Source organism: Phyllopteryx taeniolatus, chromosome 18, assembly GCF_024500385.1.
Source record: "Phyllopteryx taeniolatus isolate TA_2022b chromosome 18, UOR_Ptae_1.2, whole genome shotgun sequence".
NCBI lineage: Eukaryota > Metazoa > Chordata > Actinopteri > Syngnathiformes > Syngnathidae > Phyllopteryx > Phyllopteryx taeniolatus.
The window spans coordinates 5,897,854-5,925,600 of NC_084519.1; the positions used below are offsets into that span (position 1 = coordinate 5,897,854).

At 41.7% G+C, this 27,747-nt stretch overlaps 2 protein-coding genes across 17 annotated transcripts in view; one reads left to right on the forward strand and one right to left on the reverse strand.

Moving 5' to 3' along the window:
- The window catches only part of nrxn3b (neurexin 3b), a 290,616-nt gene that overhangs the window by 49,001 nt on the left and 213,868 nt on the right, over positions 1–27,747 (reverse strand). For all 15 annotated transcript variants that reach the window (XR_009785543.1, XR_009785542.1, XR_009785544.1 and 12 more), the window contains one exon: positions 108–279. Coding sequence is in view for 12 of the 15 variants with exons in the window: in XM_061754823.1 (XP_061610807.1) it covers positions 108–279 (172 nt within the window). In the remaining 3 variants the exon portion in view is untranslated. The remainder of the gene's footprint in view (positions 1–107; positions 280–27,747) is intronic.
- On the forward strand, positions 13,603–26,447 carry LOC133468655 (cellular tumor antigen p53-like). 2 transcript variants are annotated; one of them, XM_061754832.1, is made up of 11 exons: positions 13,603–13,736; positions 15,159–15,241; positions 15,319–15,367; positions 15,436–15,612; positions 18,287–18,461; positions 19,073–19,185; positions 19,401–19,510; positions 19,603–19,727; positions 22,949–23,040; positions 23,121–23,191; positions 25,088–26,447. In XM_061754832.1, exons 2-11 carry the CDS (start codon positions 15,159–15,161, stop codon positions 25,182–25,184), a joined length of 1,092 nt encoding a protein of 363 aa, XP_061610816.1. In that variant the 5' UTR covers positions 13,603–13,736; the 3' UTR covers positions 25,185–26,447. The 2 variants fall into 2 exon arrangements, with proteins under 2 accessions (XP_061610816.1, XP_061610814.1); XM_061754830.1 differs by having other exon boundaries at positions 13,618–13,904.

A 27,747-nucleotide genomic window follows, 5' to 3' on the forward strand; every position in this document is an offset into this window, starting at 1 on the left:
TTGGTACCCTTTATTTAAATAGATAGGTGGTGTCCAGTGGTTTAGAAATCAGAAATCTCTACTAAGCCAGGATGAAATGACCATATACTGTATAAAGTAAATAGTACCTGAAGGAAAGTGCTCATTGATCGGCCAGTTGTCCACTTGTAAGGTGGCATTGCCTCCATTCCTGGTGAATCGAACCAAATGGTATTTGCCATCATTTACCGCTGTAGTCAGCTCCTTAACACTGATGTCCACTGTCCCAATGTTGAAGGTCACGCCGACTTTCCCTTGCTCCTGGAGAAGAAACAGAAGGAGGGAAATGAGGGAAAAATCTTGCCAAATATGACTCTTTGCGGTCATTGAACTTTTGTCTTATAGACTCCAGCATTGCATTTACGTAATACCTTTTATACATCTTTTATAGGTGGGATAAAATCTTAGTTAAGTCCTAAAATGGCTAAGCTTAAATTGTTTGTAATAATTGTACTAAAAATAAAACTCAAGATAATTTTGAGGTCACACAGGCTTGTAATAAGAAGAATAGCATTCATTGACGCAGCAATATACTTTAGTGGTCGAAAATATTGGCGGACCAGTTGTGTTAGCACTGGCATCGGAATGCTTTTTTTGCGCAGTGTGTGAACAAACTAGTATGCAAACTTGGTAAAAAAATAAATAAAAATAAAATAATAAAACAATGTTTATGTCACGTATGCGTTTTGGTTATGTATGTTTACGATTGTCAATTTGTATTTAGAAAAAGGCCCTGAAAGTAAATTACATTCAGGGAGCAAACAACAGCAACCCCCCCCCCCCCCCCAAAAAAAACAACAAAAAAAACAAACTCAAAACAATACCTCAATATCTACTAAGATAACACCTTATCTACTGTATATTTGTCTAGTAATAAATCATTATGAACGAATTTAGATATCCTTTAAGGGATTTCAATGAATGCTGTCAGTGGTACTATGGCAGGCTACTTTGAAAACCTGAGGACTGTCTTATATGCTTCATAATACTGATGATGAAAATAGACTGCCAGCAGTGATTGTAATGAGTAATGCTCTCTGCAGCATATCAGTGAGAAGCTGGAAAGACGAAGAATGTCTTTGTGTTCCTGACAATCGGTATGAATTCTCAAGAGTTTTGTTTGCTCCAAAGAAAAAAAAAAGAAGCTATATGATATCCGTGAATCTTTATGCCTTGAAGTCATTCATTGGGCTGTCAAGTGTGTTTTCCACTGTGCTACCTTGCATATTCAGGTAAAAGAGGGAGTACAAGAAAAATATGTAATCGAGGCAGGTGATGATTGGGAACAGCCTGTTTTCGGTGCCATTTGTTTTAATCCCCTGCTGGGAAACTGTGTTTAATTCCCTCCTTTTAGAAGTCAGAAGCAGAGGTACTGTTTCTCATGACAAAATAAAAATGACAAAGGCTTGCAAAAGGGACACACACACATTCTTAACTGATCCATGGGGACGCTGTCTCTAAGTGGCTAACTGTCGCCAAGCAGACCCTGACAATATTATGATGTACTATAGGTACTTGTCACAATTTAAAATAACTTAACACTTAAACCCGCCGACCCCTATTTAATATTGAATGCTCCTTGGTTTTACAAGAGCATTTAATAAGGCCAACTTTTAATATATTTAGCCATTAGAGACCATTAGGCTTTATCTCCTCTTATATCATTGTCTAATATGATATTAAAACCACCTGCTAGGTAAAGGGACCTGTACCACACTGTAATAAATGAAGTTAATGATTTGACACTATTAAACTATTTAAATTTGGTTTACACCCAAAGAAATGAAGAAGAGCCCCAAGCTTTTTTTTTTTTTTTTTTAAGAAATAAATTCTGAAGTGCATACTGGCTGAAAAGTGTTTTTAAGGAGCTGTGATGTGAGTCCATCAAAAGTGTTTATTTTTAGGCACAGATAATGTTATTTTAAGTACACAGTTAAACGAAGGAACTAGGAAAATACAGGAAACAATCACTGCATTTTCCTCGTTTCTTTAAAGTCATGAAACTGCAAATGTAGTTACAGACCTGCAGAAGTCCATTTAATACCTCAACCGTACTTACAATCTAAACGATGCTACTCTATTTATGAAGGGGAAGGTGGTAGGCCATTACAGTCTCACAACAAAGCAAGACATGACAGCTTTTTTCCTCTGCAACAAGCTCCATCTTAGATAATAATGGGGAAAAAATGTCAGCGAAGACATAAGAATGCTATCATTAAATGGCAGGGAACGGCAGTGAGGTTGTTAAATGGGTTCTTAATTTGAGAAGTTGTTATAACTTCAATAACAGACCCATGTACACAATAAAAGCAGATTGTGCTTACAGTGAAATCACAGTTTTTACACCTGGATAATATGCACTTAAATGGAAATGCAATTTGATAAGTAGATATTGTTGTTGTGGAAGATAACTACAGTAGGTTGTCCACCTTATTTTGACCTCTTAAAAATAATGGATTGTCCTTTTTTTCCCTGTCGATGAATACCATGTTTTTTTTTTTTTTTTACGAGTAGCTCAATAGGCTGTCAAAATCATCCATGTAAAACATAGTTTGGAAAGTTTGGGAGAAAAGAAAAAATCGGACAAGACAAAAAACAAACGCACTTACCTTATGTTAACAAACCAGACAAACTTGGATAATGAACATTATGTCTGAACAGGTTGCAGACAATTTAAGTAAATTTTCATTCAACCAAGTATGACTGATGCTATTGTACATTACATTATACATTATATTTGACATTATATATTAATGTAAAATAATGTGAGCTTCAAGGAAACATATCTTTATCTAAGATGCTACCCATCATTACAAGATTTGCAGCTTGCGGGTATACATTTAAAACAGGAAGGCATCAGTTCAAGATCTGCTCTATGTTCTTGTTCAAATACAGACATTCCCAACATGTCCAGTTTTAAAAAAAAAATACAATGTGTGATGGCAATTAACAGACATATTCCTATTTCTGGTGCTGCAGAAATGTGACAATGCACTGTTGTGATTAGAAAGCAATCATGTTGTCATTTTGTCTTGAAGCAATGAATGGAGTTGAGGCAGCGATTACGATAATTCAGACTCTACTTGTGTAGTGCCTAAACGGGCTGCGGAAGAACGCTAAATAGTAAGCAGAAGTACAACTACATGGACAGATACGAACAACATGTAAATGCTAAATAAACAAAGATAGATGTTACAGTATGTGTGGGACCATTTTGAAATAATATTCCACTATTTTATACAAAGTGGCAAAGTGAATTGTGTGATGTTTTCAAGGCTGGCAAAGTAGCATCACATCAATATGTTTGCAAATGCGTCCTTTCAATTGCTTCACTCATGTAGTCGCTGTAACCTTCTGTATTGTTCAATGCAAGCACATCAGAGCCACATCCCCTACAGTACAAACTAATACCCATCAAGATATATCATTACTTATACAAACAATAACATATAACAATTGTAGACCTTTGCTACCATTGCAGAGATTTCCCCCCGGACAGAAGGAAATATGTGCTGTTTTGCGGAGTTTGTTCTGTCCTTCCCACCCACTCTGTGGTCTGGAGGCCCACTCCCACGTTTCTGCCCTCCTACACTGCACCAATGTTTGATTGACAGATCCAATTACGCTTTTTTATTGGGCCGTCACGAGCACGGTGGGCCTGCACTTCATTGTCTCCAGAGCGAAGGCTTTTTGTTCTGTTTAGTGGAAAAAATGATGGCCACTATTAAGGTGTACACAACATAAGGCAAGGACATATAATGAGATTGCAAACAGACATCATCAGCCTTGCTAACTTTGAAAGAACAACAACATGACAACAGAGTTGGGAAAGAGGAAACTTTTTGACAACGGCATATTTTTTCGTGTTGTATGTCAAGTGTATCTAATGTTGTGACCAGTAAGTGTTTGTATGAGCCTGTTGTGCTCTGTGTAACAAACACTGACACATGTAATTCCAGTGAGTAAATCCTACATCCGACTGCTTTGAGCTGGCTCTGACTTGTTGGCACAAGAAGCCTCTGTGGTCCCACGTGACCCGACACACACTGTCATCAGTAATCAGGCCCAGCGCAATCCAATTCAGTGGCGATCAATGCCTCCGACACATGGAGTGCCGCGGGCGGAGTGAGAAAGAGTGGATCAGTTAAAGCAGCGCTGGCCGATCCTTCAGACAGCTATCTCAGCTTTTAGACGACCGCCACTGCACAGAGATGAGCTGCACACAATAGACTCCATCCCCAGCTCGCTGAATGGTCCTTTTGCAAAGCCCCAGACCCTGATTCACAACTGATAAGCTGTTTTTGTGGAGGTGAAAAGCTGACAACACGAAGGAGAAATGATCACTACGTGGCGGATATCCTCAAGGAGAAGATTCGTTGATGGACTTTAAGGTCAAAAGCATCTTATTAAAGTGGGAGTTTTTTCCTCCCCCCAAAAGTGGTATTGCATTGCAATCAAACCTTGATTGAAATCTGGTACGAGTTGTAGCGGGATGACTCCAGTGGATCTATATTAGGTCTCTGGTGTCAGGAAGGAAGATGTGATATCAACAATGTGAACATTCAAACATCCCAGGAGTAGGTGTTTGGGTTACATATCCAGCCTTTCTTTTGACCGAACCTCCCAAGTAAGCTTGTGTGTTTAAGGGCCATCATAACCAGATAATGCGGGCGGTAGAAGTCCAATCAATAGACTGGACAAGCTCAGATATAGTGCGGCACCGTTAGATTGATGGGCTTGGCGTTCACAGTCGTAAAGCTATTCATCTTCCTTAATTGACAGAGGTAACTTAGACTGTACAGTCATTTGGTCATGTGTACGCACGCCAGACATTTGCACAAAGGGTAGTGTGTAGTGTTGTGTGCTTGCCCTTTACACTGTGCAGAATGACACATGAGGCTGCACAATAATTTTGTTTTACATCCTTGAGTTGTAAAACCGAAAACCCTATTTACAACAAGAGTTTGTCTTTGTTCAATGAGATTTAAAATACAACAGTCAAATAAGTTGGAGTTTACTCTGAAAAACGTGGGGAGACATTTAGCTATGAAAATATTTTCAGTTCCAGGTTTTCAATTCATTGTAGTATCCACTCAAAATCAATAAATGAACTCTAAAGAATGTAAAGTCTCCCAAGTAGCAATTTTGAGAGATGACTACGACATACCCTCAATGATTTATTCAAAGCCCAATATAATGGATTTCATCGAGTGTTTTTGAAAAGAATGGTAATGGTGAAATCCTAAAAGGTCATACATAATATCAAGGTAGTTGGGGAAAATTATTTGGATTGGCATAAATAAACAAAGAACACACACATATATTGAAGAAACATAGACTTCATCAATAGTGATAAAGGAGCGCAAACATGGCTTTACAGCAGGCTGTCTCATGATTGAGTCTCTCCAGCATTCATTCAGACACTGTTAATTGTCTGCAGAGCTGCAGAATTTGACGTGAGGACAGCAGGCACCCACGTACTGCTTCCTCTCAAATATCGATCACACCAAAAAGAACCGAGAGGTCCAACACAAGCTATATTTCACACCTGAGAGCGCCGAGAACTTCATCAAGTGGATGGGAACAAAACGGCTTCCACTTGGCTTTACTTAGTGCTACCGTTAGGTAACCTTCTGGCCGCAATACTGTCATTGCCCTGGAGTGCCAGCTCGTGTTAGTCCAGATTGAGGGGCGAGAATTGCTGCATTTTTAATACAAACACAAAGAAGCATTGCTGGAGAAGGTAATGGCTTCGACTCCTGCTACCCAGGCTCAATGTCAAAGTGGGAGACTCGCACTTTGATCCTCCGCCACAGAATATGAATCACACAGGGTCAGCCTTATCAATTATTTACAGCCATTCTCTCTCCATTTCCTGTTTGTCTGCTCTTGTGGTTGTAACTTGCTCTGACACTAATGGCAGACCGCCTGGTGAAAACATTTATCAGTGTTCGCGCAGAGTCCTCTCCAGCGCTATATTATCACTCTCAGCCTTTTGGAATATTCCAGTAGCGACTGTGTGCCGATCTTAATCCGCATTAACTTACTTTACTGTACGTGTCTTGCCTGTAAGTGAAGTCCTTGTAGAAACTTTACTTGTGGAAACTGCCAAAGATCTGAAGTGCAATTTACTTCATCGAGCAATTTTTTTGTCCTTTGCATCCTTTTTTTTTTTTTCCTCCTAGGCTGCCTTACAATCAACCTTTATAAGTGTGCATTACATTTTATACCCTACAAAGTTGTGCACACTTTTCGCGAGCCCATAAACATTTGAACACATTCTCAGTACAATTTACCTTTTTTTTTTTCATTACTATCACCATCCTTTCTATTAGAGCCTTAACAGCAAAGCACCGTACTTTTCACCACACACAACGGAAATTAATCCGCGACTGATAATTAAAGATTTTTAACGTTGTGCTTTGATTACAATTTCCGAATTTTGGTTCCAGTGATGTTTGTTTTGTGCTGGAGCTAAAACGCAAACAGGGGATAGTGACAGATGTTGCAACTTCCTGCATGAATAATGGAGTGAGGTGATGGTTAAGAAAACAATACTGTTGAAATGATTAGTCATTTCTAATTATTCTATTGCAAAGAGCACTTTCATCAGAGATTCAGAACAAAAAAATAATGCACTCTATTTAGCAGAAAATGTACATTTTTTTGGGTACCGCTGATTCTTTAGATTAAAAATGAGTTTTTTCCCCCTACAAGTTACAACAAAAGATAAGAGATCTTTCTCACAAGATTTTTGTCCAAATTGGTTAAAAGAAATCATGATTTTTTGATTTTTCTTATAGTCCCTTAAGGGGAAATTCAACTCATGCGCCAATGTACAGTATACTTTGTGTTGCACACCACACATACAACAACGGGCTGCTCTTTTTACATTATTGTTTGCAGTGGGACTGGAAACTATCCCACCGCCCCCCGACTACAAAGCTCCAGTCCTTACAGGCTGAGCTAGTGTTGCTTTAAAATTAGTTACTTGCAAACGTCACACTGTACTAATGCATGGTCAATTAAAATTGAAAATCAAGAATGTTTTTATAATGTTGAAAATAATACACTGGGAATAAATGTAAATTTGGAGTAGATTTAACCCCAATATAATGTATTAATTGTAGCACAGCTCGTGTAGTTTTTAAATACCAATTTGGCTGCTGTGATTCATGCTCTGTTCCCCTAATTTTGATGAAATACTTTTTAGTGGCTGTTTTTGAAAATGGTACATTTTGTTTATTTGCTGAATCAAAGAGACACATGCATAATGAGCGGAATTACAGTGTGTTGCTGCAGCATATTCACCTAGTTTTTTTTCTATCTGGTGCATTGAAATGACAATATCCACATAGCAGGGAACAGATGGGTCGCATGTACAGGAGATCGAGTTTGGTGATAATCAGGAAAAACAAAATAGAATGACAGCATCCCTCTTCTTCTATTTTTTGTTACAATATGACGGGGGACGAGGCAGACAAAAAGGGACGCCGTGTGTCCTCTGAAGCCAGCCGTACACTGAACGACGTGGCTGAACAGTAGCGTTGGGTGGCGTTGCGATGGCTTAACATGGGACAAGTTCGTCATGTAGCGCAGAACATGTTGGCAAGAGAAGGCAGCTGGAAATTTTTTTTTTAGATCAAAACACTATCCATCTCACCTGCTGGGGTGTCACAAGGCAAAGAATGAGAAGAGAGAATAAGAAAGGGAACGTAATGTGTCTGTGGGAAAGATTATGATGGGGGGATGAGTCCTCAGAGGTGACAAGAGGTAATAATCTAGAGAGAATTGAAGCGTGAGACACTCCACCGCAAGGCTTTGGAGCATTTCTTTCTTTCTTTTTTTTTTTTTTTACATTTTCATCTGTCGTCTATAGCCCGCTGGAGATGAGATTCATTTTATTTTGATTTGAGATTCATTTACTTGAAGGCTTTCAGTGATAACATCAATTTGTGGATCTCCATTTGCATTAAGCAATGGAGACATCCATTGCTGCTGTTCACATTCACATTATTCGCACAGAAATAAATTCAACTTGGAAGGATATATATTGTAATTCCATACAAGGCTGAACTAAATTGCCACTGCAACAGTCTCGGTGCTGTGTGTGAGTTCATTTATGGAAAAAAGCACAAAAGAGCATGCCCATTATAAGTTCTTAGGAATGTCAAACATTACAAATGTATGGGGGGTTCACTTTTTGTACACTTGTATGACTGTGAGGAATGTTAAAACAGCGAATCTGCTTCATCAAAAGGATTAGTCTTGGATGAGTTACATGTACAATTACTTACCTGTAGTATTAAATACAGTGTGACACCAGAACGTCCGTCCATCCATCCATTTTCTACACCGCTTATCCTCACACCTCGCGGGTATGCTGGAGCCTATCCCAGCTAACTGATGGTCAATTGCAGGGCACATATAAACAAACAACCACTCACACTCACATTCGGGTAATTTAGAGTCTTCAATTAACCTACTGTTCATGTTTTTGGGATGTGGGAGGAAACCGGAGTGCCCGGTGAATACCCACGCGGGCATGGGGAGAACATGCAAACTCCACACAGGCGAGGCTGCAGCTCATTCAGAATGCTGCCGCTCGAGTTCTGACCAGAAAAAAGTTTACTCCAATTCTAAAGTCTTTACACTGGCTCCCAGTCAGCTTTAGAATATATGTAAAAGTTTTACTACTGGTCTATAAATCACGAAATGGTTTAGGTCCTGAATACTTGAAAGAAATACGAATGGAATATAAACCCAGTCGGGCTCTGAGATCGACAGACTCAGGTCAAATAGTGGAGCACAGAGTCCAAAGCAAACATGGTGAAGCAGCATTTAGAGATTATGCTGCACACAAATGGAAAAGGTTGCCAAAAGAAGTGATATCAACGCCAAGTGTGCATGTTTTTAAGTCCAAGTTAAAAATAATCTTTATCTCTCATACTTTTTAGAGCTTTTAAATGATATTTCTTGCACTGTACGCTGTTTTAATTGTACTTTTATTTGTATTTTTTCCCGCTTTGTTTTAAATGTTTATAAGCTGTTTTTTTTCTTCGTTTTTAAATGCTTTTAATCATTTAAAGCACATGGAGTTACCTTGTGTATGAAATAGGCTATATAAATAAATTGGCTTCGCCTTGCTTTACTTTGAAGGGCCCACTGTATTATTATTATTATTATTATTATATAGCATCGTCATGGGTAATTTGTTCTTTCTGGGCTACCCACACCATAGGACAACATAGGAGGGCATACAATTTTTTTTACTAGTCCACTTTTATATATCTTTCATTGTTCTTGTGCTTTAGTCAGCTTTTAATAAGTCTCATCAAAATGAAATTTAAAAATACAACATAAATAGAACATTTTCAGACAAACATTATCCGTGTGTAAAGCTCTCAATGCATTTTCTGATCTTTATCATTGGCTTCTTCATCTCATTGCACTGCGGTAAACCCAATGAATAGTATGGCTGAACACCTACATGGATGTAAAGCAGCAGCAGAGTCCAACTCCTTTCACATCTCCTGTGGCGAGTGCTCAGACGTCAAGCTGAGCACCATATGCCATCGCTGTGCGCTTGGTGGTCATGCCAGCATGACGCTGGTCAGCGGGCCAACTTAAGTATCGCTTTGCATCTATTTACATTAGTTCATATTCACAAAGGCATCCCATGCTTGAGAGCTGTATTCAAGTCAACTGCCTGATCACTTGTTAATGTAAGTGCACTGCAATTTTTTAAGTCTCCTGCTCTTCATCTAGCATGATCTGCTATTCAAAAGGTTTGATTGATTGGATGCATTTTTAAGGGTAAAGACAAGACAAAAGAAACACTCAGGAGTGGTTGACACTACAGTCGGCCTATCAGAGCCCCTGTTGCTTAACAGCGTGGCAAATCTCAGCAGTTGTCTCAATGTGTCACTCCTGTTTAGAATTACTTCCGCGCAAGTTTGAAAACAGAGGTGAAAGGACAGCATATGAAGAAAAAAAAACCAGACATGCTTATAAATTAGTATTACAAAAATAATCGGCGGAGAAAAGACAGCAAAGAACGCAGTCAACTGGACACATGAATAGCAGGTGTTAAAGAAAAATTTGTCAGCTGTTAGTAGGAGTTGGACAGCAAACGAGAAGAAGAATACACACGTTAACAGCGTTTCAGTATGTAAGCGGCACCTCTAATAACAGAATCAATGGGACAATGTAGGTCGCTCTGTTCCTTTTAATTCAAAGAACATAGAGGCAAGTGGCCTGTTTCTTGATTATGTTGGACACTTTCAGGGCAAGCTGTCGTCAAACTATATCTCCTCTAAACTTCTACTGTTCAAACTGTGATGGAAAAAAAGGTTTTATTTATGCACTCCGAAATAATATTCTTGCATTCAAGTCGCTTAACATTCTTCCTTGTCAGTTATTCTTCCAGATTATTTTTCTCCTCGCTGTGGCGTAAAAGGAATTACTTCTCATGAAATTAATTGGCTCAAAAGTATTAAGGCAGCAGGCATTTTTAAAGGCAATTTTCTTGTTCACAAAATGAAAGAGCAGGGAGATAAGTGCGTATCACAAGGCTAAGCAGATAGCGCTCGTTGTTGCTTGGCTCAATCCCAGTTAACAAGGAAGCCTGCAGAGAGGAGGCATGAAATGTGATTGCAATGCAAGTAGGTGCCCATGTCATTATAAATACCATTAATGCTAAAACAAGCATACCAAGTGATTGATTGTGGCGATGCCACGCATGTTGGCAACTGTGCATGCGTGCACTTAATCCCTATAAGCAGGTTGCAGTGCAAAATGTTCAAAGAAGAATTAAAAATAAGTAAAAAATTCTACAAACAAGCACAGTATTCTGTTAATTACTACATGAGAACGTAAGCAAGTAAAAAACATTCTTAATGAGACAGTGGGAGGGTGTTTTTTTTTTTTTTAAATGTCACACTGAATCTTAAGGTCTTTTTCAGGTCAAGAGGAACACAAGGTGCTGCTTGGATCGGCGAGTTACCACATCATGATTGATGTTGACCTTTCACCTCTGAACGTTGCATGTGTAATAGTCATAGAGCTCCTGTTTTATGGACAACAAACAGGGGTCCTGAACTATTAGGAATATAGACATTGCATAAGTTATGGTCATTGTCCTTCCCTCGGTCAAATTTAATTTTGAAAATGGACAGATGAGCCAGGTCATCCGTAGAATCGCAGATGTGGTTAAAAAAAGATCAAATAAAATACGATAAAGAACCCAATAATTCACTCATTTTTGCTTAGGGTCATTGTCTTGTTGGAAGGTGAACCTTTGGCCCAGTCTGAGGTTCAGAGCACTCTTGACAAGTTTTTTGTCCAGGATATCCCTGTACTTGGCCGCATTCATCTTTTCTTCGATTGCAACCCTGTCATTGCAGCTGAAAAACACCCGCACCCACAGTATTATGCTGCCACCACCATGCTTCACTGTTGGGACTATATTGGACAGGTGATGAGCAGTGCCTGGTTTTCCCCACACATACCGCTTAAGGCCTCTTTATACTCCCGCGCTCGCACGGCCGACAACGGCCGCATTGCATCACGTTTCTGTCAATATGGGGTGCTGTGTGTACATTCATGAGGGGGAAAAATGAATTTAAATGATTTTAGCAAATGGCTGCAATATAACAAAGAATGAAAAAATTGAAGGGGGTCTGAATACTTTCCGTACCCACTGTAAGATGCAAGAAGAAATTATTATTTATAAATAATTGTGATACCCTCTCAAGCGCTCAGATTTTCATCCTCTTTCCACCTCACCGTCCCTTATGCCTGTCTGTCCATGGTGGAGGACCGAGCCTTCTACCCCTCTGTCCCCCGTCTTTGGAACTCACTACTACCTGACCTCCATGACACAGACTCAGTCACCCTCTTCAAATCCAGACTCAAGACACACCTATTCCAGATTGTCAATTCTCTTTGACTTTGCCCATATCCTTTACCATTTTAATTGATGTCTTATGTTCTGTAATTTTATTTATTTATTTATTTATTTTTTACTGCTTGTTTTCTTTTTTTTTCGGTGCCCTGAAAGGCACTTATAAATAAAATTAACTATAAGTATTGTGCTGAAGACCATATTCTCTGAGACCAAGACTTCCCTGAGACCAGAACTCAGCGAGACTAAGACAAGACCAAGACTTTTGGGAGTCGAGACTGAGTCAAGACCAAGACTGAGACAAACCGAGACTGTGACAAGACCAAGACCATAAAACTCAATTTCAAATACCATGACAAGGTTGAATAGTTAAAGAGCATTCCCTGTTTAATATTAATTTTCTTTTAAATACACTTTATAGCCCAAAACACAGTGTCTGCAACTCTTTCAAAGCACAAAATGCAAAAATCTCCAATCTTTTTCCCCCCAATAAATTCTTGCAATATTTGGCCTCATAATGAAGCCAATTTAGGGTGGAATTAAAACCTTTTCCCAGAAATATTCATCTCAGAAAGACAAAATTAGATACGCTGGCATTACTTACAGTTAACATTGGCTTAACCTAAACTTGTTTTCTTTCGAGATCCTGGCTGAAGTTCGATGTTGTCCCTGCCATTTCCGTGCATTGAAGACCGCATAATTTGCACACCACAGGGTGTTGCTGTACTGGCGGCACGGTGAACGACCGTTTAGCACATCTGCCTCACAGTTCTGAGGACCGAGGTTCAAATAACCGCCGCGCCTGTGTGGAGTTTGCATGTTCTCCTCGTGCCTGCGTGGGTTTTCTCCGGGCACTCCGGTTTCCTCCCACATCCCAAAAACATGCATGGTAGGTTAATTGAAGACTCTAAATTGACCACAGGGGTGAATGTGAGTGCGAATGGTTGTTTGTTTGTATGTGCTTTGCGATTGGCTGGCGACCAGTTCAGGGTGTACCTCGCCTCTCGCCCGAAGATAGCTGGGATAGGCTCCAGCACGCCCGTGACCCTAGTGAGGATAAGCGGCTTAGAAAATGGATGGATGTTGCTGTACTGTACATATGAAGTATTTGTGGTGGAGAAAGCCTACTTTAATTACTGTGAGTTAGCAGACATGTATTGCTTTCCTCGCTCAGTCCGGCAAATTTGAAACCGAGGAAAGGCCAAGACTTTTGCAATTCGAGTCCAAAAATGTGGTTAAAATGTGGTCTCAAGGTGAGATATATGAATAAAAACAAAAAATAACTACATGTAAAATTGTATTTTTTATTTTATTTGACTCACTTTTTATTTTATTTTATTTTTAATAAAATTTATAATACCTAATTTCTACCTCACCGAACTCCTCCCATACTCGAGTTTTTGCTTCAGCGACCACCAAAGCTGCATTCCGCTTGGCCAGCCGGTACCCATCAGCTGCCTCAGGAGTCCCACAGTCCCAAAAAGGCCCGATAGGACTCCTTCAGCTTTTCAATTAAATACAACACATATATACTTATAAGCCTGTATGCGACGGTTGGCATTTCGAGTGGCTAAAATCCTGACGTTCCCGAACGCAGCATTAAGTTTCAAGCGTCGGTTACGCCATTAGAGCCGCATGTTTTGGAGTCACCTGACTTCGGTGAAGGCAGCGTGGGTTTAGTTCCCACTCAGTGACGGTGAAATACAGAGATTGGTTCTCTCTCTCTCTCTCTCTCTCTCCATATGTGCTCAGCCTACGACTGACTTGGCGGCCGGTCCAGGTGTGAGGCCGCCTTTAGCTCCATCACTAGCGGGTGAGCCCCGCCCCCTCTCGCCGACCGAGAACGGGAATCCCCAAAACAGCAACGTACTTCGACGTTTTGCGGTGAAAATAGTTTTTGCCATTTGGTTGTTTTCGAATCAACTCGTCTCACCACCGAAGTGTCTCATTTGGCCACTCGGTGGTCGCCATACCATACGAGGTACGTGTGTGTCATGTGTCTTTCAAATCAAGGCCAGCGACTTTTTGTTTTGTTTGTTTGTTTTTTGCAGCAGCAGAAAGTTTGTCGCCCATGTAGCAATTTAACCGGAATTGGAACGCTAATTAGCCAGCTATGCTAACGCCATCCACCTCAGTTTACATATCTGCTCTGCTATTCGGTGATGTAAATCCATAAATATTGATTAAAAAGCGTGAAACAAGTGAACGAATGAATGGTGGCACGAAGGCCAGGTCAAAGTGATGTTTATTTATCATTGCAATAATTTAAAAAAAACAACTTTGTGATTGGAACGAAATTGGTTAGTTGCTGCCAGCATTAATAAGAAGTACTTAAGACGCACTTAATCATTGTGGGCGCTGGGCTTCATTCTAGCTTTCATTTGTTCTCTTGCTTTTTAATCCATATATATGGATTATACCAGCGTACAGCAGAGCACAGTTGTACTGTACTGTCTCAGTCCTCAGTTACTCAAATGCGAACCACTTCCTTACCATTCAAGTTTATTTTTTTTTAGCCCTTATGTAAGGCTGGAGGATGATATAAAATCACCAATGAATCCCCCCAATACACACACACACACATCTGATTTCCCTTTGAATCGATTTTTTTTTCATGTCTGATATTTGCTGTATTTCTCCTGATATCAAACAAGCTTTGACACAGTTTCCCCCCAGGATGATGTTCCAAGCATTATTGCTCAAACAAATACATTTTCTGTGAAGTATTTGCAGCGGCACAGTGGACGAATGGTTAGCACATCTGCCTCACAGTTCTGAGGACCGGGGTTCAAATCCCGGCCCTGCCTGTGGGGAGTTTGCATGTTCTCTCCGTACCTGCGTGGGTTTTCTCCGGGTACTCAGGTTTCCGTGCACATCCCAAAAACATGCATGGTAGGTTAATTGGCGAGACTAAATTGGCTGTAGGCATGAATGGTTGTTTGTTTATACACTATGTGCCCTGTGATTGGCTGGCGACCAGTTCAGGGTGCACGACACCTCTCGCCCGAAGATGGCTGGTTTCGGCTCCAGCACGCCCGCGACCCGAATGAGAATCATTGGTATGGAAAATGGATAGATGGATGAAGTGTTTGCATGTACAGTGGAACCTTGACTTCTTAATTTAATATGTTCTGTCACCAAATTATATTCCGGTGATATTTTTAGAATATATAAATAAAATATTGATACAGGAGTATCTATCTAAACTAGTTTTTCTCTTCTCTTGACATCAAAGATGGAGCCAAGCCTGGATGACTTGTCTCTGAGCCAAGGGCTCCAGTTGAGCCAACAGTCCTTCAGTATTTTCTGGGACACCTAGTAAGTTCCTTTTTTATTCTTCAAGGTAACATTTGAGAATGTGAAAAATGACACTCTTTCTTTCATCCTCCCCCAAGCATGACGTCTTCCCTCCCTCCTGATAATGACCCGTCCAGCATCAACCTGGTAAGTAATGGTGCTCTGTCTGCTTTCTCCTTTTTGTGAAATCTGTGTCCCCCACCCCGGTTACGCAGCTTCAAGACTCGCGAGAGGAATTTGACGAGATCATCGACATGCCAGCGGAGGCGCTCGCCAATGAAGGCGTCCCCCCACCGGCTTCCGCTGTGCCGGTCACCACGGACCATCCCGGGGAATATGACTTCCTGCTCCGCTTCCAGAAATCTGGAACTGCCAAGTCGGTCAAATCCACTGTGAGTTCCAGACTCAAACTGGCCCAATCCATCCACCCATTTTCTGTACTGCTTATCCTCACTAGGGTCGCGGATGTGCTGGAGTCTATCCCAGCTATTTTCAGGCGAGAGGTGGGGCACATCCTGAACCGGTCGCCAGCCAATTGCAGGGCACATATAAACAAACAACCATTCACACTCACACCTACGGACAATTTAGAGTCTTCAATTAACCTACCAGTGATGACTGTATATTTAAAAAAAAGGATATAAACGGGATGTGGCAAACTTGCTGAATGTGCGGACCTTCACACGCCATATGCTTAGCCATCCATTTTCTGTACCGCTTATCCCCACTAGGGTCACGGGTATGCTGGAGCCTAGCCCAGCTAACTGCGGGCAGGAGGAAGGGTACACCCTGAACGGGTTGCCAGCCAATCGCAGGGCACATATATATTAAAAAAAACAAAAAACATTCGCACTCACATTCAAACCTACGGACAATTCATAGAGTCTTCAATTAACTTACTGTGTATGTTTTGGGATATGGGAGAAAACCGGAGTACCCAGAGAAAACCTACGCAGGCACGGGGAAAACATGCAAACTCCACACAGGCGAGGCCGGATTTGAACCCGGGTCCTCAGAACTGTGAGGCGGATGTTCTAACCAGTCGTCCAAAAATATTTTATCCATCCATTTTCTACCGCTTATCCGAGGTCGGGTCGTGGGGGCAGTAGCTTTAGCGGGGAGGCCCAGACTTCCCTCTCCCCAGCCACTTCATCCAGCTCTTCCGGGGGGATCCCGAGGCGTTCCCAGGCCAGCCGAAGGACGTAGTCTCTCCAGCGTGTCCTGGATCTAAGATTCGATTTCCCGACAGACCCTCCTCTCCAGCACCACTGAATAGACCTTACCAGGGAGGCTGAGGAGTGTGATCCCCCTGTAGTTGGAACACACCCTCCGGTCCCCCTTCTTAAAAAGGGGAACCACCACCCCAGTCTGCTAATCCAGAGGCGCTGTCCCCGATGTCCACGCGATGTTGCAGAGGCGTGTCAACCAGGACAGCCCCACAACATCCAGAGAATTTAGGAACTCCAGGCGACTCTCATCCACCCCCGGGGCCTTGCCACCGAGGAGCTTTTTAACCACCTCGGTGACCTCAACCCCAGAGATAGGAGAGCCTGCCTCAGAGAACCCAGACTCTGCTTCCTCATGGGAAGGCGTGTCGGTGGAATTGAGAAGGTCTTCGAAGTATTCTCCCCACCGATGTCACAATGTCCCGAGTCGAGGTCAGAAGCGCCCCATCCCCACTATACACAGTGTTGGTGATGCACTGATTTCCCCCTCCTGAGACACTAGATGGTGGACCAGAATTTCCTCGAAGCTGTCCGGAAGTCTTTCTCCATGGCCTCACCGAACTCCTACCATACCCGGGTTTTTGCTTCAGCGACCACCAAAGCTGCATTCCGCTTGGCCAGCTGGTACCCATCAGCTGCCTCAGGAGTCCCACAGGCCAAAAAGGCCCGATAGGACTCCTTCAGCTTGACGGCATCGGGGTCCTGGTGCCAAGTGGACGTGTGGACACCCTGATGCTTGAACATGGTGTTCGTTATGGACAATCCGTGATGAGCACAGAAGTCCAATAACAGAACACCACTCGGGTTCCTCTCAATCACGCCCTTCCAAGTCTCACTGTCATTGTCCACGTGAGGATTGAAGTCCCCCAGCGGGAGCGCTCTCCAGCACCCCCTCCAAGGACTCCATAAAGGGTTGGTACTCTGAACTGCTGTTTGGTGCATAGGCACAAACAACAGTCAGGACCCGTCCCCCCACCCGAAGGCGGAGGGAGGCTACATTGTCGTCCACCGGGGTGAACCCCAACGTACAGGCACCGATATTTTAGTTTTTCTATATTTTAATTGCGGCGGCACGGTGGCCGACTGGTTAGAGCGTCAGCCTCACAGTTCTGAGGTGCGGGGTTCAATCCCCGTCCCCGCCTGTGTGGAGTTTGCATGTTCTCCCCGTGCCTGCGTGGGTTTTCTCCGGGCACTCCGGTTTCCTCCCACATCCCAAAAACATGCATGAATTGGAGACTCTAAATTGCCCGTAGGCATGACTGTGAATGCGAATGGTTGTTTGTTTCTATGTGCCCTGCGATTGGCTGGCAACCAGTTCAGGGTGTACCCCGCCTCCTGCCCGACGACAGCTGGGATAGGCTCCAGAAAATGGATGGATGGATGGATATTTTAATTGCATTCTACTTTGGAGCGTCCATTGTATATGTGGTGGAGGCAGCAACTGGTTGCCATCGAGGACTCTAATCCATACATAGCTCAGATGAATATGTAAAACATTAGTGACCAAATTTATAAAATTAAAAATCTTACCTTGGCATCCATTGCAAACCGCTTTTTTTCTCTGTCACATTGTCTCATTTATTCTCACCAAATTACGTCAGTCTCTATCACCACCGGCAGCCAATGGCATCGCTTGTGACACAACCCACAGCGTGCTCTGGTTGGCTCCTTTTTAGTTAGGCTGATCTGGCCCTAAAAGCTACCTCGCCCCATGTGACTTGACAACAAGAGTTTAACATGATGGGACATGTTCCCCTCATTGCCTTTCTGCAGCACATACAAAGCGTTAAAATGGACTGTGGCTCGGGGGGAAAATAAAAAATTGTGTGTTTCCTGTCAGTTTTCCGTGACGCTCAAGAAGCTGTTCTGCCAGCTGAACAAGACCACACCGGTGGAAATTCTGGTGAGGAAAGAGCCACCGCCAAGTTCCTTCCTCAGAGCCATGGCGGTCTACAAGAAAACGGAGCACCTGGCCGATGTGGTACGCCGATGCCCCCACCACCAGAACGAGGATGGTATGTCTGCATGGTCGACTGTGATGGCAAATAGTGCTGTGATCAAGAGTCCTGTAAGTTGCGGCATTAATTTAGACATTTTTCTTCAAATTGGTTGGTAAAAATGTTTTCATTCATTTGAAATGTATTCAAATTATTTTTTTATTTAATAAGACACTTATTAAATTTCTTAATTGATGTGTTGCAAATAATGAAATGAATAATCGTACCTATTGTGAAGTTACATTAATAATCAGACAAAATTATAATTTAATTCTTAATAACCACGTTTTAAAAACACCCTGAACTGGTCGCCAGCCAATCAACCATTCGCACCTAGGGTTGATTTAGAATCTTCAATTAACCTGCCATGCATGTTTTAGGGATGTGAGACGAAACCGCAGTACCTGGAGAAAACCCACGCAGGCATGAGGAGAACATGCAAACTCCACACAGATGGGGCCGGGATTATTTATTTTACAATATTTAATATTATTATTAATATTTTAATACATTAGATTGGTTAATAATTTGTAAAAATAACAGACCACGTGGGGACTGAAATCGTATCGATTAGTGGAAAAAATATGAAATTGTACTGTAAATTGTGTTGTACATATGTTGACATCTAGCCGCAGAGCACCGCAGTCATCTGATCCGAATAGAGGGCAGCCAGAGGGTGCAGTATTTTGAGGACGTGTACACCAAGAGACAAAGCGTGACCGTCCCCTATGAGCGCCCCCAGGTACGTTACAAATAATCTGTTCCCGAGTCAAACTGTCACCTTTGTGGGTGTGAACAGAAACAACTTTCCTACAAGTATGAAAATAATGTAACCACTCAAAACTATGAAAAAAGTTTAATGATGTACATGCTTCTCTGTAGCCACCCCGTAACATTTTACTATAGCTTTCACGCAGGATATATAAAAATATCCACAAAATGTTGTCTGTTTTTTAGTTGGGCTCTGAGATGACAACCATCCTGCTCAGCTTCATGTGCAACAGCTCCTGCATGGGAGGCATGAACCGCAGATCCATCCTCACTATTGTGACTCTGGAGACCCCTGAGTAGATTTTTGTGCTTTGTGTTGGCTCCCTTCATCCCCTAGCCACTCAATTCCTCATTCATTCATTATTGCCATTTTCTCTGTGCTCCCCAGAGGGCTGATTCTGGGCCGGAGGTGTTTTGAGGTGCGCATCTGTGCATGTCCCGGCCGGGATCGTAAAACAGAAGAGGAGAACAACACCAAGACTCCAAATGTCACCAAGCAAAAAAAGAAACGAAGTAGGTGTTCAAAAGGAATATATAATGGCCACTTCAAACAATAATTGCCTAACTTCCTGTGAGGGCTGCAACGAATACTCCAATGTTCCGAGTACTTCAAAAAAAAGGAATTTTCTCTGCCTTGGTCCGCTTATTTAACTTCACTGCCAGCGCTCCTAGTTTGATACTATATCTGTAATTATGTGTGTACGCCTTTAAGAGGGCAGGCGGGGGGTGAGCAGTGTGACGGAAAAGTTAATCTGGGAGACCGTTGGCATTAGTTGTGGCCGACAGCAGCTCGTAAGTTTGTAATTTTCTTGTGTTGCCGCGAGTTCAATAAAGCGTCTGAAAGTCTCACTTCCGAGGTCATTACAGTATTATTGGTATATCCAGTAGCTGCCTGTTAATGACAGGAAAGAGTTAATTGTTAAGAAACACCCTGAATGTTAGATCACGTTATATTCGCGCATCCTGTAGTTGTAAAGCGGCTCAAATAAGTATTTAACACATCACCATTTTTCTCACTAAATATACTTCCAAAGGGGCTATTGACCTGAAAATTTCACCAGATGTTGGGAACAACCCAAGTAATCCATACATACAAAGAAGCCCAGAAATTAAGTTGTGGGGAAAAGTATTGAACAGATGAAGAAAGGGAGCTACAAAAAGGCATGGAAAGCCAAGGCAAGACCTAAAATCTATCAATATTCAAACAGCAATCTAGCCCGTTGTCAGTGCAAATGAACAGTTGGTTCAGTCCTAATTGATGGCCGACAAAACGGTCTCATTGCCAAGGTGTGAGGCAAAACACATGTCATGATGGGTAAGAGCAGAAAGCTGTCTCAAGAACATCGCAAACTAATTGTTACAAAACATAACAATGGCATTGGTTAGAGCCGCATATCTAAGCTACTGAATGTTCCAGTGAGCACGGTTGGGGCCGTAATACGTAAGTGGAAAGTCAATCATACCACCGTGAATTTGCCTGGATCAGGTGCTCCTTTCAAGATTTCTGACAGGAGAGCAAAGAATAATCAGAAGAGTTGTCCAAGAGCCAATGACCACCTGTGGAAAGCTTCAAAAAAGACCTGGAATTAGCAGGTACTGTTGTCACAAGGAAGACGGTGAGTAATACTCTGCTGCCATGGCCTGTACGCACGCTCACCACGAAAAAAAAAAAAAAGCAGCATGTCAAAGCTTGTTCAAAGTTTGCTGAACAACATTTGGACAAGCCAGTTAAATACTGGGAGAATATAGTATGGTCGGATGAGAGCAAAATTAAACTGTTTGCAGGAGAAATGGCACTGCACATCACCCTATCAAGAGTGAAGTTTGGAGGTGTGAACATGATGGCGTGGGGCTGCTAGTCAGCAAATGGTACTGGTAAACTTCACATTATTGAAGGAAGGATGAATGGGCAAATGTACGGAGACATTCTTGACAAAAATCTGTTGCCATCTACGAGGATGATGGCAATGAAACGAGGGTGGACATTTCAGCAGGATAATGATCCAAAACATACTGCCAAGGAAACTCTCAATTGGTTTTCAGGAAAAAAAAATAAAGCTGCTAGAATAGCCCAGCCAATCACCTGACTTGTATCCAATCAAAAATCTATGGAAAGAACTGAAACTCAAGGTCCATAAAAGAAGTCCATGGAACCTTCAAGATTTGACTGCTTGTGTGGAGGAATGGGCCAAAATCACACCAGAACAATGCATGCGACTAGTTTCTCCATACAGGAGGCGTCTTGAAGCTGTCATTTTAAACAAAGGCTTTTGTACAGAGTATTAAATAAATACCAGTTGGCGTGTTCAATACTTTTTCGCTGTGTCATTTCACATCTTATTTGTTCTACTTTCTTTTTGTATGGATTGCGGTGAAATTTTCATGTCAATAGCACCTTTGGAAATCCTGGAGCCTATCCCAGCTATCATCGGGTAGGAGGCTGGGTACGCCCTGAACTGGTTGCCAGCCAATTGCAGGGCACACATGAACAAACAACCATTCGCACTCACATTCACACCTACGGGCAATTTAGAGTCGTCAATTAACCTACCATGCATGTCTTTGGGATGTGGGAGGAAACCGGAGTGCCCGGAGAAAACCCACGCAGGCACGGGGAGAACATGCAAACTCCACACAGGCGGGGCTGGGGATTGAACCCCGGACCTCAGAACTGTGAGCAGACGCTCTAACCAGTCGGTCACCGTGCCGACAACTTTGGAAATATATTTGAGAAAAATGGTGACGTGTTAAATGCTTATTTCAGCCGCTGTATATTATGGCCTGTATACTTACATTGTATCTGCAAGTGGATACATTTTGAATTAAGTACTGTAGGTGGAAAAAAAAGATTGCGAGTGGAAAAGTTGGTGAAAATTGTTTTGTTTCTTTTGTTTTGATTCTTCATTTTAGTTTAGTTAGTCTGGTCTAAGATAATAAACACACAGCCACGAACCTACTGCATTGTCACATCCTAAGATGCGAACTGCTCAAGTGACGTTGCGCAACAGGCTCCTAATGCCTTTTTTCTAATGTTTTTGTATACTTCCAAAGAATGCGAAGAAAAAAAAATGCCAAACTAAAATTTATGTATGTTTTCTTGCCTCACTGAAAATAGTTCTAGATGAGAAAATAGTTTGCTGGTGAATGTAAATTTAAGAAATAAAACAATTGATTATTTTAAAAAGAAAAACAATTGGTCGTTCATTTACATGCGACATGGCTTATTTTTTCTTGTGTATTCATAATTGGTCTTTAACCAAGTAAAAATATAATTTATCCGAATAGTCAATTAAGCGGCACAGTGAGTGACTGGTTAGCACATCTGCCTCACAGTTCTGATGATCCGGTTCAAATTCGGCCTCCCCTGTGTGAATGGTTGTTTGTCAATGTGTGCCCCGCGATTGACTGGCGACCAGTTCAAGGGTGTACCCCGCTTCTCGCCCAGAGTTAGCTGGGATAGGCTCCAGCACGGCCGTGACCCTAGTGAGGACAAGCGGTACGGAAAATGGATGGATAGTCAATTATTCCCCCCCCCCCAAAAAAATACTCTAATACTAAAATAGTTGTTAGTCTTTTATTGTATGGCTTGTTGAGACTTTTTTGCATTAAATTCATGATAGACATGCCTCTCAAATTTTATGTTAGTAAGTTTTGGGGGCTGTATTTTATGACACCCCACAAATGCTCATTATTATATTTGGATGAAATCAACATTTTTTCCATTGTGCCCACAGAGCGCACCCCAGCAGCGACCAGCGCCCCCGTTAAGATGCCCAATCCCACCTCCAGCGTGGAGGAAGATGACGAAGACATTTTTTATTTGCCTGTAAGTCACCATAAAGCTGAAATTTCCACTTCATTAGTATTTTATTTTGTATTTTTAAACGTTTTACAATTTCACTGCAGATTCGTGGACATGAGCGGTACGAATTGTTCAAACAATTCAATGAAGGCCTCGAACGTCAGGACAAGGAAAGGTAAGAAGTTGACCAGCTGGACATGTCCATCAAATGACCCATATATGGTGAAACATTATTTAATTTGAAGCATTAGTGTAATTTTGGCCAGTTCCAGGTTTGAAAATTCAGCCCCTGAACCCAGTTTTAGTTATCAACGTTAAATTTGGTAGGCATCTCCATCCATCAATCCATTTTCCGAACTGCTGATCCTCACTAGGGTCGCGGGTGTGCTGGTGCCTACCTCTTGACTTCGGGCGAGAGCACCTTGAAGTGGTCGCCAGCCAATTGCAGTGGCCATTTGGGGGTCATTTTCGACAGTTCCATTGGTCTTACAATTTTCTTCTTTTGAAGATTCAGCCCACCAAGCCAGTTTTACCTTGCAATATATAACTTGGTAGGCATGCCTATAATGAGTAGAACCACAAACAAGTCCCAGAAAGTCTAAAGTAGTCAGCCATTTCTTTCCATCCATCCATTTTCTGAGCCGGTTCTCCTCACTAGGGTCGCGGGCGTGCTGGAGCCCATCCCAGCTGTCATCGGGCAGGAGGCGGGGTACACCCTGAACTGGTTGCCAGCCAATCGCAGGGCACAGTCATGCCTACGGGCAATTTAGAGTCTCCAATTCATGCATGTTTTTGGGATGTGGGAGGAAACCGGAGTGGCTGGAGAAAACCCACACAGGCGGGGCCGGGGATTTAACCCGGGTCCTCAGAACTGTGAGGCTGACGTTCTAACCAGTCGGCCACCGTGCCGCGCCATTTCTTTCCATTTCAGTAAAATAAAAAAATAAAAATAAAAATATATATATATATAAAATGTGACCCAATTTAAAAAAATTTGAGATATGAGCTGTCATACGGGCGGTTTTTTTTTGCACTGACTTGCGAGCTCAAGTCAGTGAGATACAAGCACTGTGTGGTGATAGTAAGCTCAATTTAACTCATTTTATAATAAACAGCAGTTTGGCATATAGTGAACAATTCATCAAAAAAGAGGATTCAAGCTGTTTAATAGCACTAGCAGTGGAAGTTTACTGTCAAACTAAACATCAAACAAAGAGAATTGCACGTTGTGAATTTAAAACAACCAAACAGGGTTGCCTTAAGAATGGCCTGCAAGCTTCATGCTAACATATAATGGAAAACACCCCTGACGTGCGAAAGGTTAGCATTGATAGTTGCGGTTTTAGAACCCTTTAAACAACGGATACGATGGAGGATCATATGCACACAGATAATATAACAATACTCAGGCATATATTCTTCATTCGCTACATAAATTCACACTATGACAGCAGTAGTAGAAGTACTATTCTTTTTCGTTTGTCTGCATCATCAAAGTGGACAAACCAGGAGCAGGACAGTTAAGTGAATTGCAGCATTAAATCATTTACATTCTATTCAGTTACTACTCTGTTTTTTAAAGCGCAATGTTTGCTGGAATGGATGAATGGCATTTCCATTCATTTCAATGGGGGAGTTGCAGTCGGGCGGCTGGTTAGCACATCTGCCTCACAGTTCTGAGGACCCGGGTTCAAATCGCATGTGTGGATTTTGCATGTTCTCCCTGTGCCTGCGTGGATTTTCTCCAGGTACACTGGTTTCCTCCCACATCCCAAAAACATGCATGCGTAGGTTAATTGAAGGCTAGAAATTGCCCGTAGGTGCGAATGGTTGTTTGTTTATCAGAATGTTTATATGTGCCGTGCGATTGGCAGGACTCTCCCAGAGTCAGATGGGATTAGTTCCAGCACGCGATCCAATTGAGGATAATCAGTATGGAAAACGGACAGCGTTATAATCGTGGTCACGGAATTAATTATATTTGTAGGCACCACTGTATGAATAAAAATGTTGAATGCATTATTTCATATTCTACATTATTTTTTGTTAATTTTATTTTTTACCTTTGCAGAAAAAACAACTCCAATGTGGTTGTGGAAGAGGAAGTACCTGTGCCTTTCAGTGGGAAGCGACTAATGCGCAAAGGAGAGTGCAGCGACATGAATTAAAAAACCTGACCATCCCCCCCCCCAAAAAAAAACTAACAAAAACATGCAAACTATGATTGAAAAAGCCAGTGTGAATTTTGTTGAACTGTTATTATATCATATAATATATATATAACTGTTAGCAGTCTATTTTTTTTCATGGAACAGAGTTACATATATTGGTAGCTGTGAAAACCTCACAAATATACCTACTTGCTTGCATAGTTGCTTATGTGCTTACCTATATCCTAAACATAAGGAATGATTTTTTTTTTTGCGCGGGGGTAATTTACTTTTTATTATCTTCAAACAGGCATTACAAATAAACCAAAATATAACAAGCAGCAGGGGAGGGTCCATTGTTTAACCCATGTTGAGTTCACCTTTACATTTGTGTGTTCACATGTCCACATAAGTTTGGTTTTCTCTAACAGGTAGCAAATAATTAAACAAAATCAGGTCGAAGAGTTAAACCATAGGTAAGCCATTTTGACCAATTGTCTTCAAAATGATCAATTTGACCTCTCAGGGGAAAATAGATTCTTTCCATAGTGTATATACAGTACACAACATCGTTCCAGTCATTTATGGTAGGTATATCTATTTTCAGCCATTTTCTGGTCAGGATCTTCTTAGATGCTACTAACAATTGTCTTAACAGATATTTATCCCCTTTGCATATTTAAGTTCTCCTAGGTCACTGAGGTATAAGGTTTTAAAGTTGGAGCAAATTTTAAACTTTTGAAATCGCCTCCAGGAGGATATGGACAATCCCCAAAATTATGAAAGTGCTTTGCCACAGTATTTCCACAAGACCTCCAGCAATCAATCTGAACAAACTATTTCAAATGTCTATCAGACTGAAAGTGGGATCTGTTGTTTTATTAAATGTGTGCTTTGGATCATTGTATAGCTAAAAGTTGAAGTACCGCTTATCCTTCAGGTCTTTGCGGACCATGGCCTATGCTGTAAGATGTGACAACCAAAATTTCAGGAAAAGCCAACTAGAACACGTTAACTTTATTTGGGGTTAATCATAGGCACTTGAAATAATGGCAGGTGTGTGCTGACTCCCATTTAACTGGACTTTCAATGCGATTGGCAAATTTTGAACAGAGGGTGTGCACACTTGTGCAACCACATCTATTTTTACTTCCCCTGGTACATAAAGAGTCATTTTTGTTCCAATGGAGTTGTGCAGGTCACATTAATGATGGTACAATTTTGTATTTGTCCGATTTTTTTTTTTTTTTTTACATCACATAAATCTGGCATTGGAACAGAGTTGTTTGGTTTGTTTTTTTTATCCACTGCACATGATCTACCACCGTTTCATGATGTCACTCCCTGTGCTTTCAATATGCAATGTTTTGAGGTTAAAGGTCAACATCATTCATAATTAGGCGACACTTCCTATTCTTCCCAGGTGGGCCTGTATCATTGCTGAAAATTACTGCGGCAGGTTCACTTTTGTGGGGGGAAAAAACATTCACTCACACAAACAAATATGTTGCTGGGTTCAATTTCTGGCTGAAGTCTACCTCAGTCATCTGGAAAAATCAATAGGTAGATCTTGCAACATTGAACAAAAGAATCCCTGAAGATCAGTTTATTCTTGTGCTAACACTGACAAGGAAGCTGTATCGCCCAATCTGTACTTTGTCCTTGGCTTTTTTTTATACAAGTTGGGTCAAATCTAATTTGAAATATATGGGGTTCTTGACTGGTCAAAGAAGCAGCAGCCTGAAAGCTCGAAGTAGATTGGTTGACAACACAGACTACGAGAGTGGTGATTACTAGAACAAATGTGTGATGGAGAGCATTCCAAATCCCCTGGGGTCTTCCGCTTACGTAGAGTTTGATGAAATTGTTGAATAACAAGCAGCAGAGTGCAGACAGAAGACCTCTGCACAACCTTTGCAGAAGGATGTTGCCTCCATCCCGCTGTGTGTTTACCACAGTAGAACAAATGCTGCTCTCCTCCCAGGTCCCTCCACCCACCATCACCATCTATCAATGCTTAAGGTGTTTGGAAGCAAGGTGCTGCTTGTGTCCCTCCACCAGATGCTGCAGAGGCACAGTGGGGATGTGTGTAAGGCAAGTTTATCTGTCATAGAAGGAGTCCTTAAACCGCTGTCCCCTGAAGCGAGATTAGACTCACAGCACTGATTTGGCCTGTCTGTTTTCCCTATATATCTGTAGTCCTGCTCACTGCAAACATCAATGTTCCATCTCTCCCATAAATGGCCTCCCTTGCCCTCCCTCTTTGCCAGGTTGTGCTCTACTGAGCCGTAGCTGACAACAAGGTTACGCAGAAGTTGTCAAGTGGGGAGGGGATCACTAGGATCAGTCATTGCTCTCTATTCTGAACAGTTCGCACATTACATTGCATAAAAACATACATCTTACACAGTATTTAAGTGTCTTTCATTTGCAAAAGGTGACAGCAACGCAGGTAAAATATGTTTGGAAATGTTTTATGTCTGTGGAAACCTTGTATGTCCAAATAATACATTTTAAGAGTTTCAAGGATTACATAAGATACAAAGCAAAAAGACTTAAGACAGATTGCTCGGTAACGATG